Source organism: Anabrus simplex, chromosome 1 (assembly GCF_040414725.1).
Source record: "Anabrus simplex isolate iqAnaSimp1 chromosome 1, ASM4041472v1, whole genome shotgun sequence".
NCBI classification, from domain to species: domain Eukaryota; kingdom Metazoa; phylum Arthropoda; class Insecta; order Orthoptera; family Tettigoniidae; genus Anabrus; species Anabrus simplex.
This window is the reverse complement of record NC_090265.1, coordinates 598,812,820-598,832,495: the sequence shown is the minus strand read 5'-3', so window position 1 is coordinate 598,832,495 and position 19,676 is coordinate 598,812,820. Positions and strand designations below refer to the sequence as shown.

The window sequence follows — 19,676 nt, the reverse complement described above, 5'->3', positions numbered from 1 at the left end:
TTGGTGGAATGAAAGAGTAAGATCCTCAATAAAGGAAAGGAATATTACATAAGAAGAATGAGATAGAGAGAAATCCAAGCCAGAATAGGTAAGGGACGAGGAGAAGATCAGAGACCTCAGACAAGTTTACTGGGACAAGAAACTGAGAGCTAAAAGAGTAGTAGAAGAGGAGAAGATAAAGTGCTGGGAGAAATTTACTCAAAAACTGGAGGAAGACAGCAGAGGCAATATGAAACTATTGTTCAGAGTAATCAAAAACAAAAGGAATTCAGTTAAAAACCATCAAAGCAATTGAGGATCCTAATGGAAATCTGGTCAGGAAAGAAGAGGATATCAAAGAGGTTCTGAGGAATCATTTTGATCACCTATTGAACAGGACAGAAGCAGATCAGAGAACAAAAGAACTAGCTGTTGAAACCTGCACAGAGGAACCTCTCATTACATGGGCAGAAACAGAACCAGCCCATAAGAAGATGAAGTCAGCACAGACATGAGTAAAGCAGCAGGAGTCCAGGGTTTACAGTGGCTACACAAAGTGCTCAATGCAGTTTGGAAAGATGACAAAATACCTACTGATTGGAGCAAGGATGTCATTCATTATCCCCCTGTTTAAGAAAGGAAATCACCGAAAATGCTCCAACTACCGGGGAATAACACTCCCTTTTCCTGGGATTCAGATTCTTGAGAAAATCTTAGAGAGCAGATTGCGAGTCATCTTAGAGCCACAATTTGAAGAGGAACAATATGGCTTCAGGTCTAACAGGTCCACAACAGACCTACTCTTCATTGTCCGTATGTTAATGGAAAAGACAATGGGAAAAAGGCAAAGATCTGTTTATGGTTTTCCTTGATATTGAGAAGGCACGTGACAGCATTGCAAGAGAGAAGGTATGGGAATGCCTGAGAAAAAGGAATGTGCCAGAGGGACTGGTGAGGAAAGTTCAGATGCTGTATGAGAACTGTACCAACTATGTGCGATTGGGTCATGGACATTCATCCTGGTTTCAGATTGAAAGTGGAGTCCAGCAAGGCAGTGCACTATCCCCATTATTGTTTATCACCATCATGGATGACACAATGAAGAACATCAAGAAAACCACTGGTGAACTAAATGCAATGGCTTTCGCTGATAGATGTTATGATCTGGGGAGAAACTGAGGAACAAGTACAGTCGAGACTCAATGAATGGAAGGTTAAGTTCCAGGAGTTCAATCTCAAGATAAGCGAACCCAAAACAGTGGTGGCAATATAAACAGAGAGGGACGACCAGCGAACATCATTCTAGGAAACCATCCACTATAAAGTGTGGAGAGCTTTACATACCTTGGCAGTTTGACAGTCTTGGGATACACTAGTCACAAAGTACGTGGCAAACAGAGTGCAGAAGAGCTCTCACTTTGTATGAACACTCCTCTGGGATCCCAAAGTACCAACAAAATCAAAGCTGGTGATGTTCAATCAGTACTTCATACTAATCTTAACCTATGGTACTGAAACCTGCACCCTCACTAAAAAAGACTCATCAAGGTTGCAGGCATCCAAGATGAAGTTCCTTAGGTCCACAATTCAAAAAACTAAACTGGACAAATTAAGAAATGATGTAGTTAGGACGGAAGCTGGGATTACTACATCATTGTTAGATCAGGTCAGCACGTCCAGTTTGAGGTGGTTTGGGCACGTAATGAGGATGGCGCTAAGAGGACAGCATATGTTAACTTGGAAAGACATGTGGCGAGAAATTGGATTGTGAGAAGACCAAGAAAACACTGGATGCAAATCGGGGAAGGACACTGGAGGATGTCAATAATAACAGAATGTATCTCAATAAGACAGAATGGAAGAGGCTCGCCAACAGTACCCAGGAAACTGGAACTGTAAAATGATGATGAATGGTCTAAATTTGAAGACAATATTTAAACCACATGAAATTACGACAGAAAAATATTTAAAATCCACACTAACAGTACAACACTTGGCAAATAGCACATTAAAATCTATATCAATACTTTTACGAGACTAACCTTGATTAAATTTGCGCCACTCGAACTCCAGCACTACATCCGTATGTCCTACAAAAGTATGTACAGGTGCAGCAAGGTTGGTAATGTTCCACAACAGGAGGCTATTCTCACCACGACGTAACTGTGGTACAACTACCGTTATGAGGCCTTCACCAAATGGCTGAAATGGGGAACATTCTTTAACACACGCATACAAAAAAAGAAATTATTCACAGAACAACCAACAAATTGATTTTTAGGGAGAAAAAAAAGATTCATCATCATCATCATCATCATCATCATCATCATCATTTCCCAACTCCAGTTTCCCGGATGTGGTGTACAATCACTCGCCATCTCCTTCTGTCTCCATACATCTTCTGTTCTAGTACATCCTCCCATTTGTGTCTTCCCTCCTCCACATCTGATCTTACAGTCTCTGTTCAGCGTTTTCTTGGTCTTCCCTGTGGTGTTCTTCCTATGAGATTAAAGTCAAAATATTTTCTGGTAGGTCTTTCCCTTTTCATTCTCATTGTGCGCCCATACAACTGAAGTCTGCATTTCTTTATAACACTGGTAATAGGAACCTCGATACCAGCTACTTTCCTATTCACTTTTCTGATCTCGTCCTTTCTGGTAGTTTGGTTCATTGTTCTAATGAATCTCATTTCAGTTACTTGGATACATGGGTACATGTCTCTCAACTGTACACGAGGATTGGTATGAAGTAAGTTTGGTACATGATTGTTTTCACTTTTTGTGGTATTTTTCAGTCCCAGAGAAGATTTCTAACTTGATTGTAGAAGTTTGATACTTTCGGTGTCCTGCTGAGTATTTCCTGCCTAACAGTGTTGTCTTTCGAGATTGTGCTTCCGAGGTACTTGAAGTGGGAAGCTGATTCGATTTTTACTCCTTCCAGAAATATATTTGAGCTTGTTCCTTCCCTGTTGATAGTCATTTCCACTGTCTTTGTTTTGCTCATCTTCAGGCCAAAATTTTTGAATGTATTATTCTCCATTCGTTAAGTTTCTTCTGAACTTCAGCTTCTCTCTCTCCCCATAATAGCACATCATCAGCAAATACCAGGGTGTTTGGTTCACTGTCCATTTTCTTGATAGATATTATGACCTTGTCCATTACTATTACGAACAGGAGTGGTGTTAGGGCACTTCCTTGTTGGACACCTCTCTTTGTTTCAAACCATTTTGATCGTCCGTTGCCTATCTGGACACAGCTGTAGCACTTCTAGTATAGCATCTTGACTTTGTTATTTAAGTACTTTAGCACCTTTAGGTCTTCCAGACATTCCCATATTTTGATTCGAGGAACACAATCACATGCTTTTTCAATGTCCACAAATGCAATCACAAGATTTCTTCCGTATTCCCAGTACTTTTCTGTCAGCACTTTTACTGCGAGATAAGATCCACAGTACTTTGATCTTTCCTGAACCCATATTGTTATTCCTCAAGCAAAGGTTCCACTATCTTCCTAAAGGCTCGTCTCCACTGATTAACATTTAACAACATGTTAAATGTTAACTGGTGACACCATCAACATGTTAAATACTGTTTCTTTTAACATTGTGTCCACACTTAATAAACATGTTAAACCTGACTTCCTTTGTTTATGTACAGGTAGTTCATCATATCAATTTGTGGTAATACATTTAGGTGGTGTCTAGTATTTTCAAACAAGGACAATGGACTCAGATAAAGAGGTTTGGCCTTTGTTATTGCTACTACTGCTTCTTGTTCTAATTTAGAAATGCAGTTTTATTAGGCACATTTCCTCCCTTCATCCTGCCTATTGCTTCAAAAGCAGACCACTTTGAAATATAAACTTCTTCCACTCCTGCCCCCAACTTCCTGACTTTTCTGAACTTTTTGCAATTCTCAACTGTACTAGGAGCGGAGGAACGCTAGTTTTTATCGATGCACTCGCGGGAACAATTATAGATAATTTTGAGTTTCTGGAAACTGTCAGCTTTCTTCGCTTTATCTCTGTATTCCTTTGATGAGACATCCCACAAACAAGGCCTTTCAATTATATTATTAATTAAGTCCAGTAATCTCCTTGCTTCACTCTATTTCTGACCATAAATTTTAGTATAGTGCAGAGAGAACGACACAAGTGCGCGTACTGTATTTGTAGCTTATAATAAAGAAAGTGAGTGTTGTGGAGTGTTGTAACTATAATCCTACTTCACGAGAAGCAAGTTGTTTGTGTCGTTTAGGTTATCTGTTGGCACGGAAACAGCACGGAAGTTGCCGAAGCTGTGCTGACATCTCATGAACAACAAATTGATTTGACTTTTCCAGAGTGGAAAACACGCCAACATGTTAAAAGTTTTAACCTCAAAATTCTGAGTTAACATGCAAAGTCAACTGGAAGACACAATATAAATGTCAATTGTAACATGTTTAATTTAACATGTAGGTGTTAAATGTTAATCAGTGGAGACTGGCCTTTTGTCTCAATTCTATGATCTTTTCCAGCAGCTTCAGTGTGTGTGACAACAGCGTAATGCCTCTGTAATTTCCACATTTCTGTTGGTTGACCTTTTTGAACAGTGGGATGATGACTTCTTTACTCCAATCTTCTAGGATTTTGTTTCTTTCCCAAATCACTGATAACACTCTATATAGCCAATTCAAGCCTGGTAATCCAGCTGCCTTTATCATGTCAGAGCTGAGATCATCAAAGCCTGGGGACTTCCTATTTTGCATGCTCTTTAGTGCTGTTTCTGCCTCAAGCCATGTTAATGAGTATTTGTTGTTTTTGGCTTAATCTACACTACAGTCATTGGGCGGTGGTGTTGCACCCATCTCCATTTAACAGCATGTTGAAGTACTTCATTTCATCCCAGATCCCTTCCTGTATTCATATTGTATGTATGTTCAGTCCGTCAGCGATGCCGCTGGTGGGATACTCAACAGCTCTGCCATCAGCTGTCATAGATGGCCTAGGCATCACTGAAGAGGCGTACTAGGGAAATGAGGAGTGAGGTAGTTTCCCGTTGCTTTCTTCACAGAGCCAAAGTTGCTATTAAATATCAATTAGCCAAGCCCACTGAAATGCATACACCAACCGACCCTATGAGCAACATTTTCACACCATTCATAGCAGGGACTGGCTGCATAAGGATTGGCATTACTAGCATCGCTCATACTTCAGTCACTTTCATATTGTCAAAACCAAGGATAAGACAGAGACAGATCTATGAAAGTGTTCATATTAAGCTACCATAATCTGTTTCCAGTGCAAGGATGTTTATATATTTTATTTTACTGTTTACTATTTTGTATAGTAGTTTCCTACTTCCTTGACAGTCTTCCTCTATCCTTATAGTAAAGTCATCCCAGCACTTTTCCTTTTCTTCCTGGATCAGTCTTTTTACAGCCAGTTTCTTTGTCCGGTATTCCTGTGCTAGATGTTGAATTTCTAAATCATTTCACCTATCATCTGTTTTCTGTTTTTCGAGGTCTAATTTTCTTTTCAGTACATTTCTATCTTTTACTGCTGTCTTCACTCAGTCATTCCACCAAGGTGTTTTCTCCTCTTTTGGTGTGGCATCTGTTTTTCTGCAAATTTCTGTGGCTTCTTTTACAAGGGTTTCTTTGAATAAGGACCATTCTTCTTCTACTTTCCCTTTCTCAGTTTTGGGTAATTTGGCTGTTATCCTCGCTTCATAGTATCCTTTCTTCTCCATGTCCTTCAACAGCCTTCTTAATCGTTGGCATTTTCTTTTGTTTAATTTTGGGCACGTGGATATCTTTCAGGTCAGTAATTAATAGCCGATATTCGCTATCTAGGCACTCAATGGGTATGACTTTAACATCCGTAACATCCTGACCCGCTTTTCTATCAGTGATGATGAAGTCGAAAATAGTCTTGAGCTTTCTATCTCAACTGTATCTCGTTATTTTATGGCTCTCCCTCTTCTGATACCATGTGTTCTGAATGGTTAAGTTGTTTTGCACACAGAAATCAATCAGGTTCTCTCCTTCAGAGTTTCTGTTACCATAGCCATGAGGGCCAACAATGTTTTCACAGCCTAGTCTTTCTTTACCAACTTGGGCATTCAGATCACCCATAATGATTGTGTTCTCCTCTGTTATTTGTTCCTCAAGTTCGATAAGAAATTTCTCTTTTTCTTCTGTAGTACATCCTCTCTGCGGTGCATATACTTGCAGAAGAGTATGATGTGCATTACCAACACATAGTCTCATCTAGATGATCCTATCACTCACATATTTGACATCTGTCTGTATGTCTATATCTTTATGAAGGAGGAAGCCAACTCTATTTTTGGATTCATTATTGTACCCACTCCAGTACAGCACATATTCATTTCTCAGGGACTCCTTCCAATATCCTTTCCATTTTGTCTCACTCAACCCCACTACTTTGAGCTTGCGCCTCTCCATAAGATACACAACTTCTTCATATTTGTTGGTGAGAGTGAGGATATTTGAGTCTACCAATTTTCAGTCGCTTCTTCTTGGGAGGGTTTTGTGTCTTCCGGTATCTCCAATGAGCATCATAATTCAGACGGTACGAGAAGAACTGTCATGTCCGGTATTTAATTTATTCTTTCATCTGAGGCTTGTTTTAAGTTTGAAAGCAGTATATTCATACTCAACTGTTGACTTGCTAGCCTAACACAGGTGAGGATTTTCTTTCAGGGTTTAATCCCTTAGCCTTTGAAGATCCCTTTTCTCCACAAGGCAATGGTGTCTTCTAATTATCCCCAGGGAGGATGGGTTGCCTCATCTGCCATCTCTACTATTCCGAAGGTCTCCTTCTCTGCCAAAGATGCCATTAAGATCTTCGCGCGAAACCCTGGGCATGGGTTCCACGTACTGTAATACCCTGTGTGGGGCTGGGTCCCTGTCTGAACTTAGCCATCCTTTCACTCCAGCCTACTGATGTGGAGGATGCCCACCCCTGCAGCGTGGATGCGCTAAGCAAGAATTACTCAAGTGGAGAACAGGGAAGGTGACTCTCTCTCCCTTGAGCCGGGTTAATAGTTGCGCATGATGCCACAATCAACCTATTATTATAACATCTGAAGGGAAAGAGTTCCAACATATGAAGAACAAAGATTTTAGGAAAAGATAAGATGGGCTATGAAAGGAAGTAAAATAAGAGACTCCTTAGGTCATACATGTCTAACACCATCAGGGTTAGAAAAGAAAAGAGATCTGACCATGTCAGTTGGCTCCAGTAAATGGAAAGCAATATCAGATTCTGCTAAGACGCTGGGATATTCATACATTATACCAATGAGTTCATTAAAAATTCACAAATCCCTTCAGGCAAGCAACTCAATGTTGAAAACATCCTAGGAATATGAGCTACAAATTTTAGGTAAATATAATAAAGTATGAGAATATATTCCTTTTTTATTCCTAAAAATTACAATCCTTTTCTTAACCATCGTTATCTGGTCAATTAGATTAGCAGTTTGCCTTTTTCTACCACTATGAGCAATAATGTGAGTCAATGCATTGTTTCACTTAAGCCCTTATAACTACATTCAGTGTGAACATTAAAAGAAAATGGCTGAGGGTACTGAACCAAGGAACACATGACAGAAAGAATTATGTAAATAAGTTAATTTGGCTAGGATTTGAATAAAAAAGAAAACAAGTAAAGAAACATGTGATTTTAGGTTGTTTATCAGGAACTGCATTTAGGCCGAAAGTGATTTTCTAAATTTAGTTTCTTTTAGTTTGATAGAGCTATCCAAGACTCACAATTTGAAACCTTTCCGGGCCGTTCAGCCCTTCAACTTTTGGCACAATTGAGGAAATTGCTTAATTTTACATTTTTCGTAGTATGGGGAGCCCTACTTTGTCTGCTAAGACAAGTTTTCAACATTAAAACAGAAGAATAAAGATACAACACAATCCATTTATCTCCTTTAAAAATATGATAGACATATAATAGATAATAGTCAATATGAGCAGTTATCAAAATACACTTAAAGAAATACAAAGAAAACAATAGCAAAAATACTGCAAATTTGGTGTGTTATTGTACCAAAGTAGCAACCACCAACTCAGTCAAAAGAAAGCTGTCATAAGAAGACTGCCGTATACAATGCTTATCCTTACAAGAAAATCTCCACGACGAAATGGAACATGTAAAAACTGCTTTATCCATCAATGAGTAAATGGTTACTCCAAAAACAAAATATATAAAGTAATAAGACTGTCCAAATATCACTTACTACAAGATGAAACATCCATTGGAAAGAAAAAAAGCTATCAATCACAAAGAGCAGATGTAACAGATTGTATTGGGAGATTTTTCACAACAAACATTCAATACAGACAATCTATAAATCCACATGTAAAATCAGCACCTTTCTCAAAAAGGCAAGAGGAATCTGCTATTAACTCCTGGTGAGTACACAATTTCTTGTTCATGTGATCAAGTCTGTTTTGGGACAACAAAAGGCAGCAAATAAAACAGAATATAAAAGCAGAGAATACAATGCATACTACAACAACAGAGATATCAGCGGTAGCCAAGCATACATGAAATCCAAACCAAGGAATATAGTCTGAGGTACCAGCCAGGGCAGCAAACCATTATGCTAAATTACACAGAGAATCCTTTGATATTTATAAACATTCAGTTCACTTCAATAGAAAGGGAGAGAAATACTTGGCACTTGGTTTCCTGTAACATTCTGGGTCATAAGTGTTATGGCCACACTTCTGAAGTTTCAGCTAACTATCCCAACCCTGCTCCCATGGCAAATCTAGTATGGAGTATAATGTAAGTACCAATCACCAATTTGATTGATATTCAAACTAAACTATATTATTTAATTTATTTAATTATCTACTTAAACGCAACTTCAAGAATGCCAATATTCAAGATCGTAAGGAACTTGCAGAACACTTGGTACCGCACGTATGAGTTTTTCTGGGACTTGATTAAGTTGCAGAAGACACAATGGTCTAGAAGTTACAAAGTACTAAACAACCAGCAAAGATTTAAGTACGAATGGTTTAAAAAATTGAAAGGTAACTCCTGTGCATTCATTTGTTCTTTTTCCCATTGTGCTGTTTTCTGTTTCACAACCTTCATAATCTTCATAAGAAAATCTCGACTGTCCACGAGAAAGGCTTCTCAAACACTGAGGTTTGAATTTAGACGTTATAACAGAAAGGGAGGAGGTACGTTCATTCATCACCAGATGGCTCCCCGGACGCGGTACAGCGCTAGCGTTCGAAGTGGAAGCTGACAGAACCATCAGAATCAGTCTGAGAGGGTCACATAACATAACAGGTGTCTGCACATATGAAAGTATGACATTGACACAAGCCTGGAATGAAACATACGAAACATACGTACGAATTTGGAAAACACCGAAACGAAATAACAATAGTGAAGGGACAGAGAAGAGAACTACCTTCGTAAATCCTTAATGGCTGGCAACTACGTATAACTTATCACGTCTGTAGGTTTAAAGAAATTAACATTAAAAGTTAAACCTTTACTATAGTTACAATTATTCTTAAAGAAAAGTTATAGGTACATGTTTCATCCCTCTTGGGGATATCCTCAGCCTAGCGAAGAACAAATTTAAAGAGTAAAATTAGCACAACAATAAAGGTGTTATATACATGTCTACAGCAAATCAAATTTACATGGTCTTAGTGTGCCATTTGACAACAAAATGGTGACGTGTAATCTATTCGAAACATTTCATCGTTGTTCAGGTATTAAAAAATCTTTCGTTTGCAAACACACAGGTTAAGAGAGAAAAATCATGACTAGTAGTTCAGTCCCAGTTCTATGCCACTCTTCATGAAATGTGTTCCATTAATGGGTTAATGGATTATAAACATCTCATCATTGAACAAGTATAGAATCTTATGTTTGTTCACACACAGGTTAAGAGAAAAAAATCATGACTAGCAGTTCAGTCTTGGTTCTATGCTGCTAATCGGGAAATGTGTTCCATTAGTGGTTTAATGGATAATAAACACTGTGTGGTAAAATTAGGCTATTAACACAGGGGAACTTTTCATGTGGTGCCGTTATAAGTTGAAAAGTATGGTTTTATTTGTGGAGTAATCTAGACTGAAAATAGGTTATTGGGAAATTGTGTAAACGTAAACAAGATCAAAAGGTAAAAAGAATATAAGGCACATCTGAGTACTTACATTCCTTGCCAGTCGTTATGTGTCTTGGCAGACAAGCCGTGTGCTATGTACGGATTGTTGTCTATTGTTGGCTGGAGGTAATGGCCAAGTGGGGGAAGGCTTGAGGGGGTCGAGTGGAATGATGAGTGTGGGGGAGAAGTATTCTCGTTGGGCTTTCTTTAAAGAATGTATTAGTTATTTCTTCGGAAAGGATGTTGAGATTCTCTGATATTTCATTCAGGTTACCATTGGCGTTTGTTCTTTGGTCTATGCCGATGAAGATATTTATGTAAATATTGAGTAAGGTACCTTTATTAGCTGTTTGGAGGATGCATAGCAGCACAGAACCAAGACTGAACTACTACTCATGATTTTTCTCTCTTAACCTGTGTGTCTGAAAACGTAAGATTCTTTTATACTTGAACAACGATGAGATGTTTCAAATGGATTTCACGTCACCATTTTGTTGTCAAATGGCACACTAAGATCATGTAAATCTGATCATCTGTAGACACATACATAACACCTTTTTTGCTATGCTAATTTTACTATTTTTCGTTCTTCGCTAGGCTGAGGATGTCCCCAAGAGGCACGAAACAAGTACCTATAACTTTTCTTTAAGAAAAAAAAACCTTTGTAAGTATAGTAAAGGTGGAACTTTTGATGTTAATATCTTTAAACCTATTTATTATTTTTAAAAACAAACCAAAAAAGAAATAAAGAACACTTACTTAAAGTATTTCCCAAGAAATACAGTAGAAGTCCATTATAGCGATAATTCATAACGGCGAAAAAGTACTCGCTATAGCAGATTGTTGTTATATCCGGTTTTTAGTAAAAGTCAGGGAAAAACCCATACAGATTAAAATCTGTATGAAATGGCAATCAGTTTGTTAAAAACTTGTGTTTTCACAGATGATATCCATACTACAGTTTACTCGTATGTTATTTTTCGAAATTCAATACGACGTGAGTGCATGTTTAATTTCATTCTGAAAAAATTATAGTACACTCCAGAGGCATCTGAGGCAAACGTTTCAGTTTTCTTCTTCAAACAGCGTCACCTAACCTAACCATATATGCATCATAAAAACATATTTCAAGCGCATGAAGAGAAATTATAACCACCTTGCTACTAATTTACATGGGAATATTCCGAAATTGAACTAGACGCAAGAAAATATAAACTATCCTCTGAAATTAGTGATGTACTCTGCCATATATTGAGGTGAATCACATTCTTACTTCATTTCAGTATATAACATTAAAATTAAGCGATCGTTTGCTTCAGCCTTTATTTCTAACAAGTTAACGACTTTTGCCCACGTCATTTACGCATTTATTACGGAAACGTGTTATTCTGAATTTCCTTTTAGAGAACAACAGTCAACGGGTATTACTAATCGACTCCGACATCATTTTTGAATACTGTTATTTATAAGTTTCATTTCCGTATTGATAGATATTACTTTACAGAAAAACAATATATATACAAATCTCCACCTTATCAATACAAATTTATTTCACATTAAGCAGGTAAATATAGTCAAATAGTCAAGACTAGTTTCGACCCCTAGGGGGTCATCCTCAGTTGACATGCATTAAAAATTGTATTGTTCACAAAAACATCACATATAGTGGTAAAAGCTTAGACTAATTTAGACTGATCATTAATGTTGGTATGTCTAATGCATGACTAGTGTGCATCGTTCATGAAGACACATATCACCTTACTGCTACTACCATCCAATTTTTAGGTTATATAATATGGAACACATATATGTTTGTGTAACTCATCAGTGGCAAGTTCAACTATATACACAATTGGCTATTGATTAGTCACATGAAAGTACAGAACACTGGCTTGAACATTTCTGATTGAGATATCAATGCAACACCTTACTTGCATACATCCTAGAAGCTAAATTCAGTTTGTAAAGCCCATTACTTCTGATTGAAACTTAGTATGAAGTTAAAATTTGAATAAAAATATCTGCTTAATGTAGACATTAAAATGTTGTTAAAATGGGCATGTAGTCAAAAACAGTGGTATGTATGCCACACATGTCTAGTTAAAAATACATTACATTGATGTTGTTTATGTATGGTACAACATGTACATTGATTTGGAATAAATGGGGTTTGTATATATAGTGTTCCAACAAAATGGATCCGTAACAAATATTATATGTAAAGAAAATTGGTATTATAATGATCCGCTGCAGATCAGGTAGTACTAGTTATTTATCTGGAGATATTTTTTGGCAGCTACAGATGTTGGAGTTATTAGAAATGTTAATGGAGCATATTTTCTTCCGTAGTCGCGATGTTTATAGTTGGTGGCATTAGTCAAATATGTTGAAAATTATGGGTCTTGGTACATGTTGATTTTGTCCTGGAAGCTTATATGTTGTAGAAAACAAGGTGGAGTGTCTGGAAATAGAAATAATAGTGTGATAATGTTGTGGATAGAAAGTGTAAAAGTGAAACGTATGTCGTTTTACTTACGTAAAGTGTTGGAACCGTGCGTTCTTTGTAGCTGCCTGTTGGGATCTGATACGTGTAGCTCTGAGATTGTAGTTAGCGGCGGTAGAGGGGAGGTTTGGGGGGATGGGTGGAGTGTTAGTGATGGGAGTGGGGTTGGAGGGGAGGGGGTCTTGGGGCGGTTGATTTGAACATATCGATTTTTGTTTGCTTATTCTTTTGATATAGAAATCTTTTAATAAGGGAATTACTGCATGAAAAAGAATATTGTTTCTGTCTATACTTTCATTTAGGTTGGAGTTTGGATTCACGTATTTGTCTAAATTTATGTAAAATTCTTCTATTATGCTGAGCAAGGGACTTTTTGGATTCATATTAAGGATTTGCATGTCGTTCTTAATGTCCGTGAAATTATGTTTTTGATCGTCAATGTGCTGACCCATAGCTGAGAAATGTCTGTGTTTGACGGCGTTTACATGTTCATTATATCGTATTAAAAAACTTCTACCGGTAAGTCCTATATAGCTGGCTCGGCAGTCGTTGCATTTTAGGCGATAGACTCCTGAGTGATTGTATTTATTTATGTTATTAACTGATTTGGAATTGTATAGTATGTTGGTGTTATTGCGTGCCGTTTTATATGCTATTTTTAGGCCTTGTTTTTTGAAGATATTTGTTATGGGATGTATATGGTTATTGTTGTAAGTAAACAGTGCATATTCTTTTTTATTTTTAGTGATTCTGGTTAGCTTGGTTTTAGGTTGGTTTTTGACTTTGTTGATGATCCGGTTTATCATTTCTCTTTTATATCCGTTTTGTTTTGCTATTTCATGGATTGTGTTTAGTTCTTTATTTAGATTTTCCTTTGAAAGTGGAATGTTGTATGCTCTATGAATCATACTATAGTATGCAGCTCTTTTATGGGCATGTGGGTGGGTGGAGTCTATCTTTATTGTATTTGATGTGTGGGTAGGTTTTCTATATATATTGTATGTTAGGTGGTTGTTATGTCTGGTTATGGATATGTCTAAGTAGTTTATGGTATTGTTGTGTTCAGTGTCCATGGTAAATTTAATGTGGGGATCTATTCTATTTAGTTGTTCTAGGATTATGTTTTCATTAGTATGTCTATTGTCCATGATTATAAATGCATCATCGACAAACCTGCACCAATAGATGATATTTTCTATTTTTTTAATTTCTTGGTGTTCTAAGTAATCCATATATATATCAGCTATTATGCCTGATATTGGTGATCCCATGGGTAATCCTTTTTGTTGATAGATAGTGTCATGGAACTTGAAATAATTGTTATTGATAGCGAATTGTAAAAGTTTAATAAATTCATCTATTTCCAATTTGCTTAGCTTACTGTGGTTATAAAGGTTGGATTCTATGATAGTGATAGTTTTTTGTGTGGGTATATTAGGATACATGTTTGTTATATCATATGTTGCTAGCTTGTAGAAGTGTTCTATTCTTATATTCTTAGTAATGTTGCAGAAATCTATTGAGTTTTTTATGGTTTTGTTTGCTTGAAAAACGTAATGTTTTTTAAGGAATTTTTGTATGTATTTGGATAATTTGTAAATAGGGCTTGGTCTATAATTTATTATGGGTCTCATAGGAATGTTGTTTTTATGGATCTTAGGATAAGCTTTAGCTGTAGGTATCCCTGGATTCATGGTGGTTAATTTTGCAGTTTCCTGTTCGTTCAAAAGAAAATTGGTGTTTTTTAGGAGAGTTTTTAAGTTTTTTTGGATACTGTTAGTAGGATCTTTAGTCTTAATTTGAAAAGTTTCATCTTGAAAGCAGGTTTTTGTTTTTGTTATATATTCCTCTTTATCCATAATAACTGTAGTGTTTCCTTTATCTGCCTTTGTTACTATTAGGTTATTTTGCTGGATTTTATTTTTGAGTACCTTAATTTGTGTTTGGTTTGTGATATCTTGATTCTGAGGTTTTTGAGTGATCTTATCAACATATTGTGGTAGTGTTTTTTTAATTTCATATCTAATTTCATTTTGTTTTTCTTGGGGTATTTTGTTTAGAGCATCTTCTGTTTCAGTAATAATAGTGGCTATGTTTTCAAATACTGAATTGTTTTTCCAGTTATGTTTTGGTCCTTTGCTCAGTATAGTTGTTTCTTTTTCATTGAATGTTGTGTTAGTTAGGTTTTGGAGTGGGGGATGGAAAATATGTTGGTTGTTATCAGTAGAAACAGTAATATGTTGTCTATACTGTGTATGGTTGGTTTGGTTTAGTGATGCCTTGAGTGCGTTAAGTTTCTTGTTTAAGGTATTCTGCTTCTGTATGGCTATGTTTTCTATCTTTTCGTTAGTTATTTGTTGGAAGTTGTTCCAGTATGTGTGTGGTAGCTCATGTGAGGCTTTAAGGTGTGCTTCATACATTTGTATGTTGAGGTGTTGTTTTTTCCTATACATGAATTTAATTTCTTCTTTAAGCCATATTCGATTGGTTTTGTTTTGGGTATTTTGGGTTTGATATGTGCTTCTATGTTTATTATTATATTTCCTAAGAAATTTAGGAGTTAGATTATTAAGTAGACATTGTTTTAAGAAAGTGATGTTTTTGACAATATTTGTGATCTTAATCTTCAGATTTTGGTATCTGTGTGCCATTTTTCTTGCCTGGTTGGCTTTTCTACTGTTATTTATAAGTTTCATTTCCGTATTGATAGATATTACTTTACAGAAAAACAATATATATACAAATCTCCACCTTATCAATACAAATTTATTTCACATTAAGCAGGTAAATATAGTCAAATAGTCAAGACTAGTTTCGACCCCTAGGGGGTCATCCTCAGTTGACATGCATTAAAAATTGTATTGTTCACAAAAACATCACATATAGTGGTAAAAGCTTAGACTAATTTAGACTGATCATTAATGTTGGTATGTCTAATGCATGACTAGTGTGCATCGTTCATGAAGACACATATCACCTTACTGCTACTACCATCCAATTTTTAGGTTATATAATATGGAACACATATATGTTTGTGTAACTCATCAGTGGCAAGTTCAACTATATACACAATTGGCTATTGATTAGTCACATGAAAGTACAGAACACTGGCTTGAACATTTCTGATGTATGCAAGTAAGGTGTTGCATTGATATCTCAATCAGAAATGTTCAAGCCAGTGTTCTGTACTTTCATGTGACTAATCAATAGCCAATTGTGTATATAGTTGAACTTGCCACTGATGAGTTACACAAACATATATGTGTTCCATATTATATAACCTAAAAATTGGATGGTAGTAGCAGTAAGGTGATATGTGTCTTCATGAACGATGCACACTAGTCATGCATTAGACATACCAACATTAATGATTAGTCTAAATTAGTCTAAGCTTTTACCACTATATGTGATGTTTTTGTGAACAATACAATTTTTAATGCATGTCAACTGAGGATGACCCCCTAGGGGTCGAAACTAGTCTTGACTATTTGACTATATTTACCTGCTTAATGTGAAATAAATTTGTATTGATAAGGTGGAGATTTGTATATATATTGTTTTTCTGTAAAATCATTTTTGAATGTCGAGGAGAGAGCTTGCAAGGGTACATAGTGAGAAAACGATACTGTTCGATGATTGATTGCATTTTCTTATTTAAACAGCATCACCTAACATAATTTGACCGTAGTATATGTATCATGAAAACATATTCCAAATGCCAGTAGAAAATTGACATTATCTCGCTATAAATTTGCATGGGAATACACACTCCGAAATTTTAACCAGATGCGAGAAAATGTAAAATAATTTCTTAAATCAGTAATGTGCTCCACTATATATTGAGATGTATTGCATTCTTACTTAATTTCAGTGTAGAGTATTAAAATTAAGCGATCGTTTACTTAGCCTTTAATTCTAACGAGTTAACAACTGCTTTGTTTTTTTTGCCAGGGGCTTTACGTCGCACCAACACAGATAGGTCTTATGGCGACGATGGGATAGGAAAGGCCTAGGATTTGGAAGGAAGTGGCCGTGGCCTTAGTTAAGGTACAGCCCCAGTATTTGCCTGGTGTGAAAATGGGAAACCACGGAAAACCATCTTCATGGCTGCCGACAGTGGGATTCGAACCCACGATCTCCCGCATGCAAGCTCACAGCCACGCGCCTCTATGCGCACGGCCAACTCGCCCGGTTTAACAACTGCTATTGACCATGTTATTAACGTATTTGTTATGAAAACATGTTGTCCTCTTTGATTTTGGATTTTCTTTACGGAACGGCAGTTGACGGGTATTACTAACCGACTCCAATACCACCTTCGCATGTCGACGAGAGAGCTCACTAGTGGACATAGCGAGGAGGGCTCTCGCTGTAACCAAAGGATAATACATAGTTTAATATAGGCATTATAACGGGGTTCTCATTATATGCTGTACTCGCTATAGTAGACTTCTACTGTACTTATCACCAGACTTTTCACCACATTTACCATCATACCACTGTCTTCTGTACATCTTACAACTTTGTTGAGGTCTTTTTGCAGTCGCTCACAATCCATGTCTTATTTATCGCCCTATACTGTATAACATCATCTACAATCCCAGTTCTTTACTCATATAATTTATATACAAGTGAGAATAAAACAGGTCCAATAATACAGCCTTGCAGAACACCTCTTCTTTTCACAATAATCACTACAGGATTAGATAATGCTTCACCTACTCTTATTCTCAGAGTTCTATTTTCTAGAAATTTGTCCACCCATTAAATCACTCTTTTGCCTAATCCAACAGCCCTCATTTTCATCAGCAGTCATCCATGATCTACCCTACCAAAATCCTCCTGTGGGTGGGGGCGGTAGAATAACACCCACCGTATCCCCTGCCTGTCGTAAGAGGCGACTAAAAGGGGCCCCAGGGGCTCTGAACTTTGGAGCGTGAGTTGGCGACTGTGGGGCTCTTAGCTGAGTTCTGGCATTGCTTCCACTTACTTGCGCCAGGCTCCTCACTTTCATCTATCCTATCCGACCTCTCTTGGTCAACTTTTGTTCTTTTCCGACTCCAACGCTATTAGGTTTGTGAGGGCTAGGGAGTCTTTCATTTTCACGCCCTTCGTGGCCCTTGTCTTACTTTGGCCGATACCTTCATTTTTTGAAGTGTCAGACCCCTTCCATCTTTTCTCTCTGGTTAGTGTTATGTAGAGCATGGTTGCCTAGTTGTACTTCCTCTTAAAACAATAAACACCACCACCATCACCACCCTACCAAAAGCTTTGGATAGGTTAATAGTGATACAGATCTACTGACATACTGATCTTAAAATATCTGTTACATTTTGTTGGAATCCTGCAAGTAGGGCTCCACTGGAATAATTTTTCCTAAACCCAAACTGTCTTCTATCATACCAATTAGTAATTTTGCAGATGTGTCAAATATAATTGGAAAAAATTCTTCCCCAGAGCGAACACACAATACATGTCAAGCTGACTGCCCTGTGATTATCCATTTTATGTTCACCCTTTCCTTTGTACAATGTATCTACTATAGCAACTCTAAATTCATTTGGTATAGCTGCTTCTTGCAAACAGTGATCAAATAAATACTTCAGATAAGGTACTATATCTCAAGCCTCTGCCTTTAGTATATGCCCAGAAACCTTTATGGTTTAATACTTTCTCATTTGTTATACAGTAAAGAGATACAGGGAAGTGCAGAACATAGTGTCACAAGGACAAGTTATGAAAATTACAGAAAAGGGTAGCAATATTCGTATTTGGACTAAGACAGAGAGAATCACATGGGCTTGCATTTCAACAAGATATCTTAACACTATGGTTTCTACATATTTAATAATAATAATAATAATAATAATAATAATAATAATAATAATAATAATAATAATAATAATAATAATAATAATAATAATAATAATAATAATAATGTTATTGACTTTACGTCCCACTAACTACTTATTCGGTTTTCGGAGACGCCGAGGTGCCGGAATTTAGTCCCGCAGGAGTTCTTTTACATGCCAGTAAATCTACCGACACGAGGCTGACGTATTTGAGCACCTTCAAATACCATCGGACTGAGCCAGGATCAAACTTGCCAAGTTGGCGTCAGAAGGCCAGCGCCTCAACCGTCCGAGCCACTCAGCCCAGCTTTTACATATTTAAAGTTATCTTCCTGGTAAGAAATAGAACACATAAAAAGGGATCCAAAATGCAAAATTAAGAAACTAGAAATGAATACAACTATTTTAAAGTAAGGGCAAATAAACAATATGCTGAACAGCTCCCTTTAAAAAGGCAGACATATTTTACAATGAAATCCCCCCAAGGAAATAAAACACTAGAACAGCAGAAGGGGTCAAAATGACACCCACCTTCAATTATTCTTAAATAACATGCGCACTCTTATATCATTTCTCTTCAAATATCTCGACTTTACATACTTTTTTTGTTCTGTTTATCGTGATGTATTGCACACAGCAAAATATTTACATCTACATAGATTTTTATATGACATACCCTGGACAGCGGAAGGGGTCATTTTGATATCTGTACAATTCCTCATTACATCGGAGCAGTTTACATTGTCACACAACAGTGTGTACTGAGAGAGCTTCTCATATTTCTCCGTTTGACGAGAAATCAACCCGAGCTGAGCACCTGCCAGCTAACAGGTTTACTCTTGTCTCTGGAATTGGGGACAAATTTGTTGAAAATTGCCTTCACTGTTTCTGCTCAAGTGAAAATACAACAGCAGATGAACAGTTACTTCCCAGCAAAATCAGGTGTTAATTTACCCAATTTATGACAAACAAGCCCAACAAGTATTGACTAAAATTCTGGATTGCTGCAGATGTGGACAAAAAGTACATCAGCAATACCTTTCCATACCTTGCTAAAGTCGACGTACATCTGGATAAGTAGCCATTGGGGGAGTACATCATGCTTTGCCTCATGGAGCCATTTCTAAACCAAGGAAGAAACGTGACTCAAACATTGTCTTCACATCTCGCCAACTTGCTAA

General features: G+C 36.9%; 1 protein-coding gene across 1 annotated transcript in view; it reads right to left on the bottom strand.

Annotated features, from left to right (window-relative positions):
- The window catches only part of Wdr59 (WD repeat domain 59), a 232,172-nt gene that overhangs the window by 148,478 nt on the left and 64,018 nt on the right, over positions 1-19,676 (bottom strand). Inside the window, exon 7 of the mRNA XM_067144938.2 lies at positions 2,022-2,181. Coding sequence (XP_067001039.2) covers positions 2,022-2,181 — 160 coding nt within the window. The remainder of the gene's footprint in view (positions 1-2,021; positions 2,182-19,676) is intronic.